The sequence below is a fragment of the Talpa europaea genome (assembly GCF_964194135.1).
Source record: "Talpa europaea genome assembly, chromosome: 8".
NCBI lineage: Eukaryota > Metazoa > Chordata > Mammalia > Eulipotyphla > Talpidae > Talpa > Talpa europaea.
Window position 1 is genome coordinate 31,322,567 of NC_140075.1, and position 17,628 is coordinate 31,340,194.

General features: G+C 46.9%; 1 protein-coding gene across 1 annotated transcript; it reads left to right on the plus strand.

Moving 5' to 3' along the window:
* Nucleotides 1-70: 70 nt before the first annotated feature.
* On the plus strand, nucleotides 71-10,720 carry KNSTRN (kinetochore localized astrin (SPAG5) binding protein; the record flags this gene model as incomplete). The annotated part of the gene is made up of 8 exons (XM_084240525.1): nucleotides 71-214; nucleotides 3,305-3,437; nucleotides 4,624-4,671; nucleotides 5,842-5,947; nucleotides 6,144-6,237; nucleotides 7,505-7,560; nucleotides 8,199-8,273; nucleotides 10,589-10,720. Exons 1-8 carry the CDS (start codon nucleotides 145-147, stop codon nucleotides 10,718-10,720), a joined length of 714 nt encoding a protein of 237 aa, XP_084096651.1. The 5' UTR covers nucleotides 71-144.
* Between the last annotated feature and the right edge of the window lie 6,908 nt (nucleotides 10,721-17,628).

Here is a 17,628-nt window from a genome sequence, read left to right on the forward strand (position 1 = left end):
CGCGGCTGGGTGTGGGGAGCGGTCGTGGTGGGCTGGGAATAGAGGGTTCCCCCCCGCTGCCCTCCGCCTCCGGGGGCGCCCAGGCCCGACGCCGAGTAACGTCCGCCTCGCACCTTGCAGGGCCCAGGCGTGCGCCCCGTCACCATGGCCGGCCTGGGCAGGACTCTGTGCGCGCTGCAGCCCCCCAGTGTGCCGGGCGGCGGCCTGCCCGCAGGTGGGTGCACGCCCCGTCCGCGTCCCCTCGGCTGCCCGCGCCCCAGCCTTGCGACGGGCAGCCGGTCGGGGGGGGGGCGAATATGGGGGACCTGGGAAAGGGGGGGAGGGCGTTCGTCGCCGCTGACCACCTACCTGCTGACTCCCCTTGGGCAGGCTGTCCAGGTTTCTGGTGGAAGTGGGGAAGCGCCCTTGGGGGGGAGGTTTAGATGGGCCCTGTGACCCGCACCCCAAACCCACACCCCTAACCGTGCCGCAGTCATCACTTAAATTCAAAAGTTCAAATTGCTGATTGTCCAGCTGTTATTCCCACTAAACTGGGACTCCCTCCCCCCATTTTCTATTGTAACATTTATCCTTTTTTTAAATTTTTTAAACAATATTTGCTTCCCCCCACCCCCTCAGATTGAGTCCCCATAGAATTTCCTTCCCTAGAGCACCCGTGCACCATCACCTCAGTCCGCTGTGCTTCTCCCTCCCTCCCTCTGTTCCCTCTCCCTCCTCCCCTGCAGGATGTAAACAACTTTTTTAACAATTGCCCGTTTTATTTCTAGGCTTGGGCTCTGTGGAGGGACTCCCAAGAGAGAGAAGCCGGGATATTTAGAGGGCAGTAATAGGGTTCACGCAGTGTCTGGTTCGCGTTTGTATCTGCGAACCAGTGTCGCTCGTGTAGTACCTGTTTTCAGTAAATGGGAAGGGTGAGGGGTCTGGCCCAGCCCTAGAGTGTTTGAGAACCCTAAGAGAAGAGATAAGATTGAAAATAATTTTTTTATTGCTTGGCCATCTTGCTTTGTGTTACTGGCTTGTAGTTGAACGTAATCTCCTAGGGTCTGCTGTTGTTGAGTTGCCTAGAGATCATAACACAGAATAGGGATCAGAGTTACCTTCAGACATCAGAACCTGAGGAGTCATTTTTGAAGCAGCTGTGGATGACCGTTTTCCAGGTGACTGCTGCAGCTTGTTGGTCAGTATTAGCAAGACTGATCTGTGAGGTAAATAGGCTCTTCTCCAAAGGCTTGTTCTGTTTGTCTTAGTTGCCTCAGAACACCTTAATGGAATTCCTGGTAGCACAGGTCTTACAAATTACTGGAGGATCTGCAGCCAGGTCTTTTTTTTTTTTTTTAAGATATATTTATTTGTGGGCCTCCCCTAGTGGCGCAGCAGTTGAGCCCTGGGCTGCGAAGCTGCCCGCGGCCTCTGCAGCGCCAGTTCGATCCCTGGCCATTGGCAAGGGTCCCACATGGCGTGACAGACCTCTCCTGCCGCCCGCTGCTCCCCTCAGCAGTGTATTTCGTAGGTCTTTTGTTCTGTTCCCTGCTCTGGCTCTGGTGAATTCTCTCACCCTCCTGCACTTCTGACTGTACCCAGTGCTGTATGAATAAATAAATAAATCTTTAAAAAAAAAGATATATTTATTTGTGCATATAAGATCTGGGGTTCAAGCCAGAGATTTGGTGGGAGGGGTGGGGTGAGAGGATTCACCAGAGACAGAGTGGGGAGCAGAGCAGGCAGATGTACTGAAATACACTGCTGAGGGGAGCAGCAGACAAGACAGAAGAGGTTTGCTGCACCATGTGGAGCCCCTTCCTGGCTGGGGGATCAAACTCAAATGGCTGTGGACACGCCACCAGGGAGGCCTGCATACAGGTCTTATGCTGCCATTCCCTGAGACCAGCAGTGCCCCTCCTTCGGTGGGGAGTGACTGACTTTCAGCCAAATTGAAAGTTCTCATCTCTGCTTTCTGTCCCTAACCCAGTTTGATGGTTATATGTCATCTCAATAGTTTTAACATTTTTAGGCTTTCTCCCAGGTGTGTTGTTTTGGGGACATGGGTTAGTTGTTTTTTAGTTTTTTTGAATTGGTAACATGCACAAAAAGAACTCAAAGTTGTAATTTATTTCTCACTGTATATCACTTTGTAACTTGTTCTGTTTAATTAGTCAGAAAAGTATTGAACCACTGTTAACATGTCAGATGCTCTACTAGGCTTAACGAACAATGAAGTCTCCTTAGAGTAGTTAGGAACACAGTCTCGTCAAAACAACTAAGAAGCAATTAGGGCCTCCCCGGTGGCGCAGTGCTTGAGCGTTGGGCTGCGAAGCTGCCTGCAGCCTCTGCAGCGCCGGTTCAATCCCCGGCTGCTCCCCGGCCACCGGAGGAGGGTCCCACATGGCGCGCAGACCTCTCCTGCCGCCCGCTGCTCCCCTCAGCAGTGTACTTCGGTCCTTCTGCCTGCTCTGCTCCCTGCTCTGGCTCTGGTGAATTCTCTCACCCTCCCGCGCTTCTGACTGTACCCAGTACTTGTATAAATAAATAAAAAATAAAAAAATAAATCTTTAAAAAAAAAAAAAACAACAACTAAGAAGCAATTAAAAGACCTCTAAAGCAGCTTGCATATAGCCTGAGACCAGGCAGGGTTCTTTGGAGCCTGGTAAGATGGCTCAATTCCACCACTTACGTATAATGAAGGATTCAACTGTATTTTGCCCTGCTAACCCCCACAATGCCTCTTACTGTTAGTTTGTGTGTGTGTGTGTGTGTGTGTGTGTGTGTGTGTCAGTCTCCACTTTGACATTTAATCCTCTGGACAGTTAGATGATGTATCATAGAACTTTGGCTATCCTCAAACATACTATACTGTCACATTAAAGGAATTTTGGTTTCTACCCCCAATTAGCCTAGAAGTTGTCTGAATTAATCCTTACAAATTGACATTGTTGGACCTCCCTGGTCGGGCAGGGGTTAAAGACAGCGCTATTAAGCAATTAATAGCTTCTGCAGCATGAGTTTGATCCCCAGCTGGCCAGGGAGCTACCCACATGGCACAGCACACCTCTCCTACCTCTCCCGCTGCTCCCCTCAGCAGTGTATTTTAGTCAGTCTACCTGTTTTGTTCCCCACTATTTCTCTGGTGAATCCTCTCACCCCCCATACCTCTGGCCTGTACCCCAGTTCTTGTATGCATAAATAAAATATATTTTTTTTAATTGACATTGTTCAGAATGAAAATTCAGAGGATTATGACCTCTATTGTGGCTGGCAAATGTTGGGTCACAACGCTTGTGGTTTCACCCTCTGTTTTCCTTCATAGACTCACAAACTCGAGCCACTTCTAAGAGCCTGATACCTGTTAAGTCCAAAGAAGCCAGTGTTTCCAGACTTCTTCATTCAGGAGATTCAGAGAATGACGTTCCAAAAATCACCAAACCAAGACGAGAGAATGGGTGAGAGTCAGATAATTGGTGTCCAATTAGGACATCTGCCTGGAATTTTGCCCTGTTCCAAGAAAGGGTTTTGGTGAGCACAGCCCCCTGAGCCACGTGTCAGAAATCTCTCTTATCAGTTCTAAGGAAACACAACAAGGGTTCTGATAAGAGGTGTTCTCTCTCCCCTCTCACCACTTGCTCTGAACATACAAATGGCAGATCTGAGGTTAAACAGTAGCCCTGGGCCTCCCCGATGGCGCAGCGGTTGAGCGCGCTGGGTTGCGAAGCTGCCCGCAGCCTCTGCAGCGCGTTCAATCCCCGGCTGCTCCCCGGTCATCGGAGGAGGGTCCCGCATGGTGCGCAGATCTCTCCTGCCGCCCTCTGCTCCCCTCAGCAGTGTACTTCCGTCCTTCTGCCTGCTCTGCTCCCCTCTCTGGCTCTGGTGAATCCTCTCACCCTCCCGCGCTTCTGACTGTACCCAGTGCATGTATAAACAAAACAAACAAATAAATAAATAAAACATGCCTCTATAAAAAAAAAAATCTTTAAAAAAATAAACAGTAGCCCTAAGTGGCAGTCATTGTGGTTGGGGGTTAGTTTTAGCCTAGCTTGTTGATCTGACAGGATCTAGCCCAGTGTAGCATGTTTGGGTATCTGTCTACCTAGTGCTTATTTCCTACGTAAATAAGGTTGACATGAGGTTGCTACAGGAACCCGGTATGTCATGTTGTTAAGGTGGGGGGAAGGGAGCCCATTATAATAGTGTGGGGTGAAACAAAAGTGCCTGAGCCTTCAGAGCTGCTTTTAAAAAAACAAAAAAGATTCATTTATTTATACATACAAGAACTGGGGTATAGGCCAGAGGTGCGGGATATGAGAGGATTCACCTGAGACAGAGTGGGGAACAGAACAGGCAGGCCGACCGAAATACACTGCTGAGGGGAACAGTGGGCGAGACAGGAGAGGTCTGCTGCGCCATATGGGTAGCTCCCTGACGGGGAGTGGAACTCGGGCTGCAGTGGCTGCAGAAGCTTCATAAATGACTCTTTACCCCTTGTGTCACCAAGGAACTCCCCTTTCAGAGCTTCTTAAGCCTGTGCTATTTGCATTGGATGAACTGTTCTTTCCTCAGAAACCAGGCTTTGTTCTGCCTCATTAACAGTACTATGATTGATTTTTTTCTTTTTCTTTTTTGCTTATCTAGGCAGGTGAAAGCTGCAGATAATGCCATCAGGAAGAACCTCAGAAAGAAGTGAGCATCAGGGTAAATAAAACTTGGTCACCACATTAGGAAAGTGGATCTCAATCCTGGTTGTACACCAAAATCACTCATGTAACTTATTTACCGTGTTACAGTCTGGGTGTCACCTGAATGGAATTTTCAGAGCTGAGACACAGCCAGGTTTGAGAACTGCTGTCAGGGCAAGAAGCATCAGTGATGCTACCATCTTGAGTACCAGATAAGCACTGATTGTCAGGGTCAGGACCAGGAATCAAGCTATCGTTCATCAACAGGAGTATGAAGCCTCGGGATAGCAGAGGCTGCATGTTGTTAGTGAGTTGGAGATGGATGTTCTGGTGGTAGCAGTGAAATGCTGAAGAAGAACCCTTCTTAATTTGAAGTTAGCTTGAACATTTTGTAGTGCTGAAGGCAGAAAAAATAAAAGCTAAAAGTTTGTAGAAATAGTTCTAAATCCAAATCTACTATTTGGGTGTGTTTTAAAAGTTCTGAAAGTAAAATACTATCAAAAAGGACTCAGAACTCCACAGGAAGATTTAATATTAGTGATGATAATGGTTACTGTTTTCATAAAGGCCAAACATTTACTATGTTTCAGTAGCTGTGCTTAGAATTGTACATTATTCTCTTTTACTTTTGACACCAATAATATGAGATGTAGATATTATCTTAATTCTAGAAATGAGGAATCAGCCTCAGGTTGGGCAACTCAAGACATTACTCACTGTGTGATGAAGCCAGGATTTAAGCCCTGAGTGTGGGGCCTCCCTGGTGGCACAAGGGGTTAAGTTGTGAGGCTATCCGCAGCCACTGTAGCATAAATAAATCTTTAAAAAAAAAAAACAGAGTTTGGGAAATGGAGTCACACAGAGCTTTTTTTTCCTATTTTATGTATTTATGCATACAAGACCTGGGGTACAGGCCAGAGGTGCAAGGGGTGAGAGGATTCACCATAGACAGAGTGGGGAGCAGAACAGGCAGACGGACCTAAATACACTGCTGAGGGGAGCAGCTGGGAAGGCAGGAGAGGTCTGCTGCACCATGTGGGTCAGCTCCCTGGCCTGGGATTGAACTCATGCTGCAGTGGCTGTGGATAGCTCTGAGACTTTAACCCCTGTGCCACTAGGGAGGTCCCATTGCCCATACTCTTAACCCCTCTAGTGACACATGCAATTATTACAGTTATAAACCATTGAGTAAGCAGAAATCAGAGGAAGATCTCAAGGATAAGAACCAGCTCTTAGAGGCGGTCAACAAACAGTTGCACCAGAAGTTGACTGAAACTCAGGTAAGAGACCTGCTGACCTCTGCCATGCAGGTGGAAACTGAGGGACGCCTTGGAGGGAGCAAGCTTGTGATGCCCAATTCCTGAGGGCAGAGAGAGGATGCCAGGCTTGTGCTATAGGCTGTCAAAAAGCAAGGGCAGGAAAGATCACCCCTGGGGAGTTGGGCAGGCCTGATCTATGTGCATGACACCCCAACAGGGAGAACTGAAGGACCTGACCCAAAAGGTGGAGCTGCTAGAGAAGTTTCAGGACAACTGTTTGGCAGTTTTGGAGAGCAAGGGCCTCAACCCAGGTGAGAGAGTGCGCAGCTGCCTTTGTGGTGTACATGCCCCTTGTGGAAGTTTCTGGACTGTATGTCAAATCCAGCGTGGTATCATCTGGGCCAGTCTGTACAGGGGTTGCCAAGCAACTACTCTCTTCTCATGATGTTTGTCTACTGTGTTCTCATGATGTTTACTTTGCCTGACTGACAGAATTTCAGATACTTATGGAGAGAAAATTATTTTTCTTACCTGAACACTTGTGACATTCATTTGGTGCAGGTACAAGTTTGCAGGTAGACCAGAAATAATATTTTCATTCTTTCAAGGGAGATTAATCATCTAACTTCCTCAAGTGGAGAGAGTGTGAGATAATACTTTTTCAAGGGGTTCTAAACCTGGCTAATCAACAGAATCATCATACTGGTTAAAATGTGATCCTGTTCTGACCCTGTACATAGAAAGCAATGTCTGGCAAAGAAGAGAATAGAAGAAGCAAATACAGACCTAAAAGGGCTTCAGACTGAATTGAGTTTCAGAATGCCCAGGGAAGGGGCCCAGGCTGCTTTGAATTAAGGAATGCTGGCTTTGAATGCTACTAGTTATCCTGAGCATTTTAGGATATATTCTTTATAGTTACCGTGTACCTTTTTGTATGATTTTTTTTAAGGTTTATTTTTTTATTTACACATACAAGAACTGGTGTCTAGTCCAGAGGGGTCTGTGTGTGTGTGTGTGTGTGTGTGTGTGTGTGCCAGTGGGGGGAGGTGGAGGAGAGGTTTGGTGAGCGGATTCACCAGAGACAGAGTGGGGAACAGAACAGGCAGACTGAAATATACTGCTGAGCAGTGGGCCAGCCAGGAGAGGTCTGCTTTGCCATGGGGTCAGCTCCCTGGTCTGGGATCAAACTCATGTTGCAGTGACTGCTGATAGTGTTTGATAGTGCTGAGACTTTAACCCCTATGCCACCAGGGAGGCCATGAAAAGCTTTTTAAATTGAAACAAGAAAATTCAGCCTATGCCTCTCCTTAGGACACATTTTCTGCTGAGTTGAGAAAGTAGAATAAATTTTTGATCATTTCCAAATCTAAAAAGGAAGGAAGTAAAATATAATCTGGGGGTCAGGTGTGGGTGACCCCATCAAGGTGGAAACTCTTGAGTAAAGTTAGGGACCGGATGCTTAGAGAAGTTTCCCTAGTAAATACTCCCACACTAGTCCACGGTAGGGTGGAGGTGGGGGGATTTTGTTAAGGTGCAGCTCCCTTACTAGAATTGCTTTGTTGTTTCCATCAGTTTTAGGCAGTGAGACCCTGGCATCACAGCGAGAATCCAGCGTGGATCACGTGGACTCTATGGTGAGGACTTGGGCCAAGTGACGGACTTGCAAATCTAGGAGGGTCTCTGCCATATAATCCCCAAATCCCAAGAAGCAGCCTTTGGTTATCTAGTTCCTAGTGAAAGGGAGTGGCAGATAAATACTCAAAATAACATTTTACTTGGAAGATGACGTTTTGCTTTGAAATATGAGTGCGTCTGAATTGAAAATACACTGCTTTAAAACACATAATAGGATGGACCTGTAGGAGGAACTTTCTGATTAGTCTATACCGAATTTCTCCCTGTTCCTTTGCTGAGAACTATGTGATGCAAAGATCCAGCTGAATTAAATTCAGCTTGTTAGTCTTCCCTGAAGTAGGAAGGTGATTGGGATTAAAGTCTTTTGAGCTTCTATGATCTCTTCCCCTGGAACATTAATTATCTTGACTTAGGATCATTTAACAGTAAATATGGACGCTTTTGTCAATTCTCCCAAACTGTTAGTCACCCCTCCTATGGCTGCTGGGGTTTCAAAGTGCCTGTCTAGCACAGAGCACGTGCTAGTGGGGTTATCTTTTCTCTGGATTGAATGAATGGAGGGGGCATTAGTGATCATCTAAATCAACTCTTTCACATTTCAGTAAAGATTTGTTACCACTTTGTACTCTCCTCTTAGTTGCTGTTAGAAACTTTGCAAGATGAGCTGAAGCTTTTTAATGAAACAGCCAGAAAGCAGATGGAGGAGTTACAGGTGAGAGACATTACCCTGAGGAAGATTCTCATTTCCTACCATAATAGGTGCATTTGTTGCGAACTCTTTCATATTTGTGTATTTTTTAAAATTTTTTTTTAAAGATTTATTTATTTATGCAAGAACTGGGGTACAGGCCTGATGCGCGGGAGGGTGAGAGGATTCACCCGAGACAGAGTGGGGAGCAAAACAGGCAGATTGACTGAAATATACTGCTGAGGGGAGCAGCAGGTGAGTCAGGAGAAGTCTGCTGTGCCATGTAGGTTGCTACCTGGCCGGGGATCGAACTCGTGCTGCAGTGGCTGCGGACAGCCTCATAGGCTGTGTCTTAACCCCCTGTGCCACCAGGGAGGCCCTCTTTTATCCATTTTGAGTTGATTTTTGCGCATGGTGTGAGGTAGTAGTCTGGTTTCTTTCTTTTGCATGTGTGGTCCAGTTTTCCCAGCACCATTTATTGAATAAACTGTCCTGTTAACATTGCATTGTTCTTTGCTCCTTTATCAAAGATTAGTTGTCCATATTTGTGTGACTTTATATCTGGGTCTAATACTAACATACCACCGTACTTTTGTCAGAACAAAGAAGCTAACATTCATGCGTTGTTAGTAAATAAGTTCCAAGTTTCATTTGATTTCACCAAGTTTTTTTTTTTTTTTTTTTTAAACATTTGTTTTGTTTTGTTTTTTATTTATTTATACATGCACTGGGTATAGTCAGAAGCACGGGAGGGCGAGAGAATTCACCAGAGCCAGAGCAGGGAGCAGAGCAGGCAGAAGGACCGAAGCACACTGCTGAGGGGAGCAGCGGGCGGCAGGAGAGGTCTGCGCGCCATGTGGGACCCTCCTCTGGTGGCCGGGGAGCAGCCGGGGATCAAATCAGCGCCGCAGAGGCTGTGGGCAGCTTTGCAACCCAGCACTCAACCACTGCGCCTCCGGGGAGGCCAGATTATTACACTTTAAACTTTTATCTTGGCAAAGGATTCCTTTCATGATAGTGTTCCTAGATAGTGCTCTTTGTTTTTTTGGGTTTTTTTTTTAAGATTTATTTATCCATGCATACAAGAACTGGGTACAGGCCAGAGGTGTGGGGGGTGAGAGGATTCACCAGAGACAGAGTGAGGAATGGAACAGGCAGATTGAAATACACTGCTGAGGGGAGCAATGGGCAACTCAGAGGTCTGCTTAGCTATGTGGGTTGCTCCCTGGCCGGCAGGGAAATTGAACTCATGCTGCAGAGGCTGTGTACAGCTTGATAGGTTGCATCTTAACCCCTTGTGCCACCAGGGAGGCCCGGTAGTGCTTGTTCTTTTGTCTTTTTCGCTCCTTAATGCCCTGATTTTTTTTTTAAGAGTTATTTATTTATTTATACAAGCACTGGGTATAGTCAGAAGTGCAGGAGGGTGAGAGAATTCACCAAAGTCAGAGCGGAGAGCAAAGCAGGCAGACTGATGAAGTACACTGCTGAAGGGAGCAGCGGGCGGCAGGTCTGCGTGCCATGTGGGACCCTCACCTGGTGGCCGGAGATCTAACCAGCGCTGCAGAGGCTGCGGGCAGCTCTGCAACCCAGCGCTTTACCACTGCACCACCAGGGAGGCCATGATTTCACCAAGTTTGTGTGCTGATTTTCTTTGTTCTCAAGCCTCTTAGAACTGGCCACATTTGCAGGGCATGTGGCAACACAACAGGTTGTTCAAAATAGGGGGTCAAAACCTATGTGTAATCTACGCTGAGGAAACTTGATATTTTGAGCCTCCTCGGTGGCATAGTGGGTTAAGCACAGCACTATGAAGCTGTCCACAGCCTCTGCAGTGCGGGTTCGATTCCCGGCCAGCCAGGGAGATACCCACATGGCACGGCAGACCTCTCCTGTCTCATCCACTGCTCCCCTCAGCAGTCCCTCCCATCTGCCAGTTCTGCTCTCCTCTCTGTCTCTGGTGAATGCTCTCACCCTCCCACACCTCTGGTCTCTACCCCAATTCTTGTATATTTAAAACAAAACCAAACAAAACTTGCTATTTCAAGGTGATCTGTAGTAGGAGACTCAGATTCCTGGTTTTGGACTGCATCTGGATTGCATGGATGACTCATGGAATTGCGCTGAATCTTAGAGGATTCATTCTTTCAGCTTAGAAACTGGAATATGTAGTAGAGAGAAACAATTCCTAAAACCAGCATAGTTAAACAAACCTAAGATAGAAAAATGCAATGTCAGGATTCCAGTAGAGTCAGAAGCATAATGTGCTGCTCTGGGGTAGTCTTTCCTGGGAGTTAAGGTTTTGTGGGGTTTGTTCGTTTGTTTTCTGTCTTTCACTGCAGGCCTTAAAAGTAAAGTTGAAGGTGAAAGAAGAGGAGAGGGTGCGGTTCCTAGAACAGCAGACATTATGCAACAGTCAAGTGAATGATTTTACAACAGCCCTTGAAGAAATGGAGCAGCTATTAGAAATGTGATAAAAAGCAAGTGGCTAGATGGCTCCTCTTGGGGAAGGAAGCCACTTAGGACATCTGCTTCTTGGCCATGATCTTCTGGGACTCACCATCCCCAGAATGACAGTAGTTTCTTCATTAGATGGACAGTTTATGCTGGGATGGCAGTTCCTCCTTGAAGCAAGTATTTCCAGTCTTCAGATTGGTCAGCTCTCCTGAACTTCACATGCGGATACCTAAGGCTTACAAGAGGGGCACCTGGAAGCTTGGAGCGACCTCTGAGGTAACAAAGCGGCACACCATTGGAACCTGGAGATGAAACCAGCCACAAACACGAGCCAAAGGATCACATGCGGGTGTGCAGTGAGAAAACCTAAATTGTACAGTGGCACGTGGGTTCTCCATAGGAGACCTCACTGAGGCGCCATGCTGTCCCCTGCTAACTTGGAACATGTTCTGTCCCATTCTGGTTGGGTTCGCCATCTCAATTCTAAATTTATGAAGCAGAAGTAACTTAACATGGCTTAATAAATGGGTGAAGGTACAGAGGGCAGTAACACCTACCTGAAACATACCTTGGCGCTTTAATCACTTCTGCTTGGTTTTTTTCATTAAGCGCTACTTTTAAAGTATTTCTGTACCGATTTGGACTGCAGCTATTTGGGTCGAGGAATGAAAATAGCTATTTAACCTAAATCTGCCCATGAAGACTATTGAACTAATCTGGTTAAAATTCAAGACTGATGTAACCCAGAATATTTTTCTTCCACTCATTAAGTGTTCTGTGGCTAGCTCCTTTGTCTTCCAGAAACATTAATCTTAGATATTCCCTTTTTGAAGCAGCAGGTGCCAGACTTGGTCCAGTAGTTTTATGTCACTGGCTGTTCTCAGGGTATGCTCTATTTGTAACCATAGGTGCCAGACTACCTACCTGTGTTCTCCCTATATTCCTAAACATGGCCATATACCTGCTCTTTGCACAGCCAGTCCTGGGTCTGGCCCCATAAATCCAGAGTCACCTGAAGTCCCTAACAGGCTTCCCCATTGGTTTACTAAAGAACAGTCTTATTTAATTTTTAGTCAAACTAGGAGGCTTTCGCTATCCCATTTTTGCGGCATCTCTCAATTTCTTCAGCCTCCTCTCCCATTAATATTTTTGAGGCTGCCCATAGCCACATAATCAAGCCAAGGAGCACTCCCATCCTAACTTAGAAGGCTAAAATGCTTTGCTCGCGCACACAAACCTTCATGCAGTTATATCCCAAATGTTTGAGAGTAAAGTCCAGTTAAATAATTGTCCCTTGGGCGAACTGAGTATTTTCTTCTACCCAGTCTCAGGATATTTATCATTTAAAAGATTGTTTACTGAATGAAATTTTTATAGGCATTTCTGACCTCTCCACCAGGAAAAAAAAAAGTAGTGTTTCTTGGAAGGAGAGAGTGGAAAACTGTTTTGGGATCCTCACCTCCTTGTCATGCCTCTCCAGTTCCTACTCCTAGGACTGCACCTGTCTGAGTGCTGTAAGTCACGCATCCTTCCCAGGTCTCACTTGCGGCCTGGTCTAAGGGGGGGCCTTTGCCTCTCGGTTGCACCTTGCACCTCCAGCCTGTAGCTCTTGTCTTTTCTCTTGTTCCACTACCCTCTGTTGTTCCAGCTGCCTTTTTTACCCATGGGCTGTTCTGGGTGCTTAATCTGATCTGAAACTTGAATCCATACACTGTATAAATTCAGCAAACAGTGATCTGCCCCTGCACTTCCTTAAATGCTCTAGGGAACTTTAATATAATATGACATTCTTAACCACAAAGATATGTACAGTCTGGTGAAACAATATGCAGGTGATACATAAGTTCAGTAACAAATGACAGTGCTTTACAATTGGGATGTGTGATATAGTTAGTACTATAGCAGTTAACTGGGCTTGTTTGGTTGGGAGGCTTGATGGAGGAGGTAGACCAGGGATCAAAAAAAGAGTAACATTTGAACCACCTCGCTAGAAAATTGCACTAGAAAATTGGACAAGCGCACAGAGGGGAAAGTGGTGTGCTTAGAAAAGTGGAAGCTCCACCCCTTTTCCCCACAGTTTCCCCTATGCATCTCTTCCATCTGGCTCTTCGAGTTATAGCCTTTTATCTTAAACCTGTGATTTAGTAAATAAAATGTTTCTCTGAGTTGTGAGCTGCTCCTAGCTAATTAATCAAACCCAAGGAGGGGATCATTAGGCAAAAGACTGGGGGAAAAAAAAAAAAGTTGAGGGCTAGCCACATGAGTTTTGGGAAACTGAGTATGAACACTAGTTGGGCTTTTTCAGAGGGTTTAAGATAAAGAGGGTATTGTGTCTGACACTTCTTTACACATTACCCTAGAAAGGTGCTGTTTATGGTCTTGTGTAATCCTCACTACAGTCATACAAGATGAGCACTATTCTCCCCTTTATAGCTGGAGTAATAGACCTGGAGAAGCTGATTTGCCCAAGGTCAAACAAGCAAGTACTGGAGAAAGATTTGAACCAGGGAATACTGGGGATGGATGATACATAGTTACATCAGAGATTTGAAGAACCTTGAATATCAGGCTGAGAAGTATGGATTTTTGTCATCTAGATCAGTGTTCCCAGTGTCTCAGCAATATTTTATGACACCAAAATACCTAGTAGTTCCATGTAGCTACTCCAGCTCTTAAACGCATACATCTTTAAAAATCAAAAAGATTTTTATTTTATTTTGTGTAGAACTGGGGTATTTTGTGTAGAACTGGGGTGTAGACCAGAGGTGCGGTGGGTAGGGGGTGAAGGGACTCAACAGAGAAAGTGGGGAGCAGAACAGGTAGATGTACTGAAATACACTGCTGAGGGGAGCAGCGGGCAAGACAGGAGAGGTCTGCTGTGCGTGGCTGGAGATCGAACTTGTGCTGCAGTGGCTGCAGATAGCTTCATAGCGCTGAGTCTTAACCACTTGTGCCTTTTTTCCATTTTTAAATTACAATTATTTACTAATGGAATGTTGGGCACTTTTCAACTTCTCAAACACTGGAATAAATTGGACACTACTCTCATATTCTGGTTGATATTGAAAGAGCTGAACAATCTAGTGTTGAAACTGACTTACCTGTAGCTAGTAGTTTACATGTCTAACGTCAAGTTGATCATCGTGATTCCCCAAATTTAAAACACCCCCTGGCATCCTTGTGAGTTTGCTGTTCAAAGGTGCCTTGATCTACAGCCTGGGAACCACAGATCCAGACAGAAACAGATTTTTGAGCAACCACCTTAGTATTTTAGAAAAGTTAACCTGGCATTGGCATTAACAATGCCAACAGAATTTTTTTTTTTTTTTGAAGATTTATTTATTTATACACGCACTGGGTACAGTCAGAAGCGCGGGAGGGTGAGAGAATTCACCAGAGCCAGAGCGGGGAGCAGAGCAGGCAGAAGGACCGAAGTACACTGCTGAGGGGAGCAGCGGGCGGCAGGAGAGGTCTGCCCACCGTGTGGGACCCTCCTCCAGTGGCCGGGGATCAAATCGGTGCCGCAGAGGCTGTGGGCAGCTTTGCAACCCAGCGCTCAACCGCTGCGCCACCGGGGAGGCCCGATTATTACACTTTAAACTTTTATCTTGGCAAAGGATTCCTTTCATGAATCTTGCCCTCGTGTTCCTGAGAGTTACATTCAGTCCCTAAATCCCTGGCAAATTCTGATGTTGATTATTACACTTTAAACTTAATCTTGGCAAAGGATTCCTTTCATGAATCTTGCCCTCGTGTTCCTAGATAGTGCTCTTTGTTTTGTTGGTTTTTTTTTTTTTTAAGATTATCCATGCATACAAGAGCTGGGGTACAGACCAGAGGTGGGGGGGGGGTGAGAGGATTCACTAGAGACAGAGTGAGGAATGGAACAGGCAGATTGAAGTACACTGCTGAGGGGAGCAATGGGCAACTCAGAGGTCTGCTTAGCCATGTGGGTTGCTCCCTGGCCGGCAGGGAAATTGAACTCGTGCTGCAGAGGCTGTGTACAGCTTGATAGGTTGTATCTTAACCCCTTGTGCCACCAGGGAGGCCCGGTAGTGCTTGCTCTTTTGTCTTTTTCGCTCCTTAATGCCCTGATTTTTTTTTAAAGTTATTTATTTATACAAGCACTGGGTATAGTCAGAAGTGCAGGAGGGTGAGAGAATTCACCAAAGTCAGAGCGGAGAGCAAAGCAGGCAGACTGATGAAGTACACTGCTGAGGGGAGCAGCGGGCGGCAGGTCTGCGTGCCATGTGGGACCCTCACCCGGTGGCCAGGGATCTAACCAGCGCTGCAGAGGCTGCGGGCAGCTTCGTAACCCAGCGCTTTATCACTGCACCACCTGGGAGGCCCTGCCCTGATATTTTTTTTAAGGATTTTTTTATTGATGTATGCAAGCGCTGGGATACAGGCCAGAAGTGTGGGGTTGAGAGGATTCACCAGAGACAGAGTGGGGGACAGAACAGGCAGACTGACTGACACACACTGCAGAGGGGAGCAGCGAGAGAGACAGAGGTCTGCTGCACTATGTGGGTAGCTCCCTGGCAGGGGATCAAACTCATGCTGCAGAGGCTGCGGACAGCTTCATAACCCCTTGTGCCACCAGGGAGGCCCCTTAATGCCCTGATTTTAATACCATGACTTTGCAAGCTTGGGATACTACCCCCTCTCAACCAAACTTCTCAATTTTGAGTTTAGGCTCTTTTTTTTTCCTTAACAGAAATATCTTTTCTTTTATAGAGGCATGTTTTTTATTTATTTGTTTGTTTGTTTTGTTTATACATGCACTGGGTACAGTCAGAAGCGCGGGAGGGCGAGAGAATTCACCAGAGCCAGAGCGGGGAGCAGAGCAGGCAGAAGGACCGAAGTACACTGCTGAGGGGAGCAGCGGGCTGCAGGAGAGGTCTGCGTGCCAAGTGGGGCCCTCCTCCGGTGGCCGGGGAGCAGCCGGGGATCGAACCGGTGCTGCAGAGGATCGAATTGGCACCGCAGAGGCCGCGGGCAGCTTCGCAACCCAGCGCTAAACTGCTGCGCCACCGGGGGGGGCCCTTGAGTTTAGGCTCTTAACCATCTTCACGCAAAGCATTCACTCACTCAGCTACCACCTGTCTCCTACTCACACCCATTTTCTCAGGAAGTGCTTCTATTTACTGTCTTTTTCCCCTTACAAGCTGGCTTAAAAACACTTGAGGTACCTAGAATAAGCCAATTCACAGAGACCGAAAGATTAGAGGTTACCAGGAGCAGGGAGGAGGAAGAGGAAAGGGAAGTTATTGTTTAACAGTTTCTGTTTGCCATAATGAAAAAGTTCTAGAAATGGATTGGTGAATAACAATTCATTGTGAATATACTTAACTGTATACTTAAAAATAGTCTCTTGGGACCTCCCTGCTGGCGCAAGGGGTTAAGATACAACCTATAAAGCTATCCTCAGCTGTTGTAGTAGAGTTTGATCCCCAGCCAGGGAGCTACCAACATGGTGCAGCAGACCTCTCCTGACTCGCCCGCTGCTCCCCTCAGCAGTGTATTTCAGTCAATCTGCCTGTTTTGCTCCCCACTCTGTCTCTGGTGAATCCTCTCACCCCCACACTTCTGGCCTGTACCCCAGTGCTTGTATGCATGAATAAATCTTTTTTAAAAAGTGACCCAATTGAAAAAAGATCTCTTGGCAAATGCTGTTATGTCTATTTTAGTACAATTTTTAATAAAATGTAATGAGACTTAATAAAGTATAAAGTATAATAACCTTAAGCACACATGTCAATAAATTACTGTCCCTCTCCAAAGATGAGCATTATTCTGACAGCAGCTGAAGACACTTGTAAGTAGCTCTTTGAAGTTTCATCAGCTGAAGTTTCAGCTCTTACTGTTGAGCTCCCCCCGTGCTGCTGGTTGGTGGTGTGGAGTGTGTCGGGAGAGGCATGCTATCCCTTGAGCTGAACTGTAGCCTTTGAAATCAGGGTGACATGAGGGCCAAGATCCTGCTTGGGGTCTAGAGGGAGAACTGTCTATTTGGGGTTTAGAGGGGAAACTGTTCCTCTTCATGTTGGGAGCCTGCTGCCTTAAAGGGAGCTGGAGTTTTTGGAGAGTACCTGTTTACTCTGCATATGGAGTTCCAGGATGTTAGAAGTTCTGCAAATAGAACTTTCCCAGAATTGACTCCTGTTCTCCGAGGACGTGCTGGCTGCGCGCATATTCCCTACTGTAAGGGCCAGGAACGGGCACATTGCAGGTTTTCTTTTTTTTTTTTTTTTATATAGAGGCATGTTTTATTTATTTGTTTGTTTGTTTTGTTTATACATGCACTGGGTATAGTCAGAAGCACGGGAGGGTGAGAGAATTCACCAGAGCCAGAGCGGGGAGCAGAGCAGGCAGAAGGACCGAAGTACACTGCTGAGGGGAGCAGCGGGCGGCAGGAGAGGTCTGCGCGCCATGTGGGACCCTCCTCCGGTGGCCGGGGAGCAGCCGGGGATCGAACCGGCAGGGCAGAGGCCGCAGGCAACTTCGCAACCCAACGCTTAACCGCTGCGCCACCGGGGAGGCCCTGTGCAGGTTTTCTGATCCCATGCAGACCGGGTAAAGGAGGAGTCAGAGTCCTCAGTGGTTTTGCAGGTCTTTTATTTGGGGTTCACCAGGCATATGGCAGGCAGGGGTGCTGGCTGGGGGGCTGGGAGGCTGGCAGGCCTCCCAGCCCCCAGCAAGTCTTCACTCTATCTGGGCTCTCTGGAGTTGGTTCTGCTGCTTCTCGGCTTCTCTTTCGGCTTCGGCTTCTACTGCTGCTGCTACTTCTGCTGCTGCTGGTGCTGCTGCTGTCCGCCCGTGACGCCACCCTTAAAAAGCACAGTCTTAGCTCAGCTGAATCCCATCTACCTATGCCCACACCCTATTCCAGGTGCCCGCCATCAGGCATGCATTCAGGACAAGGATC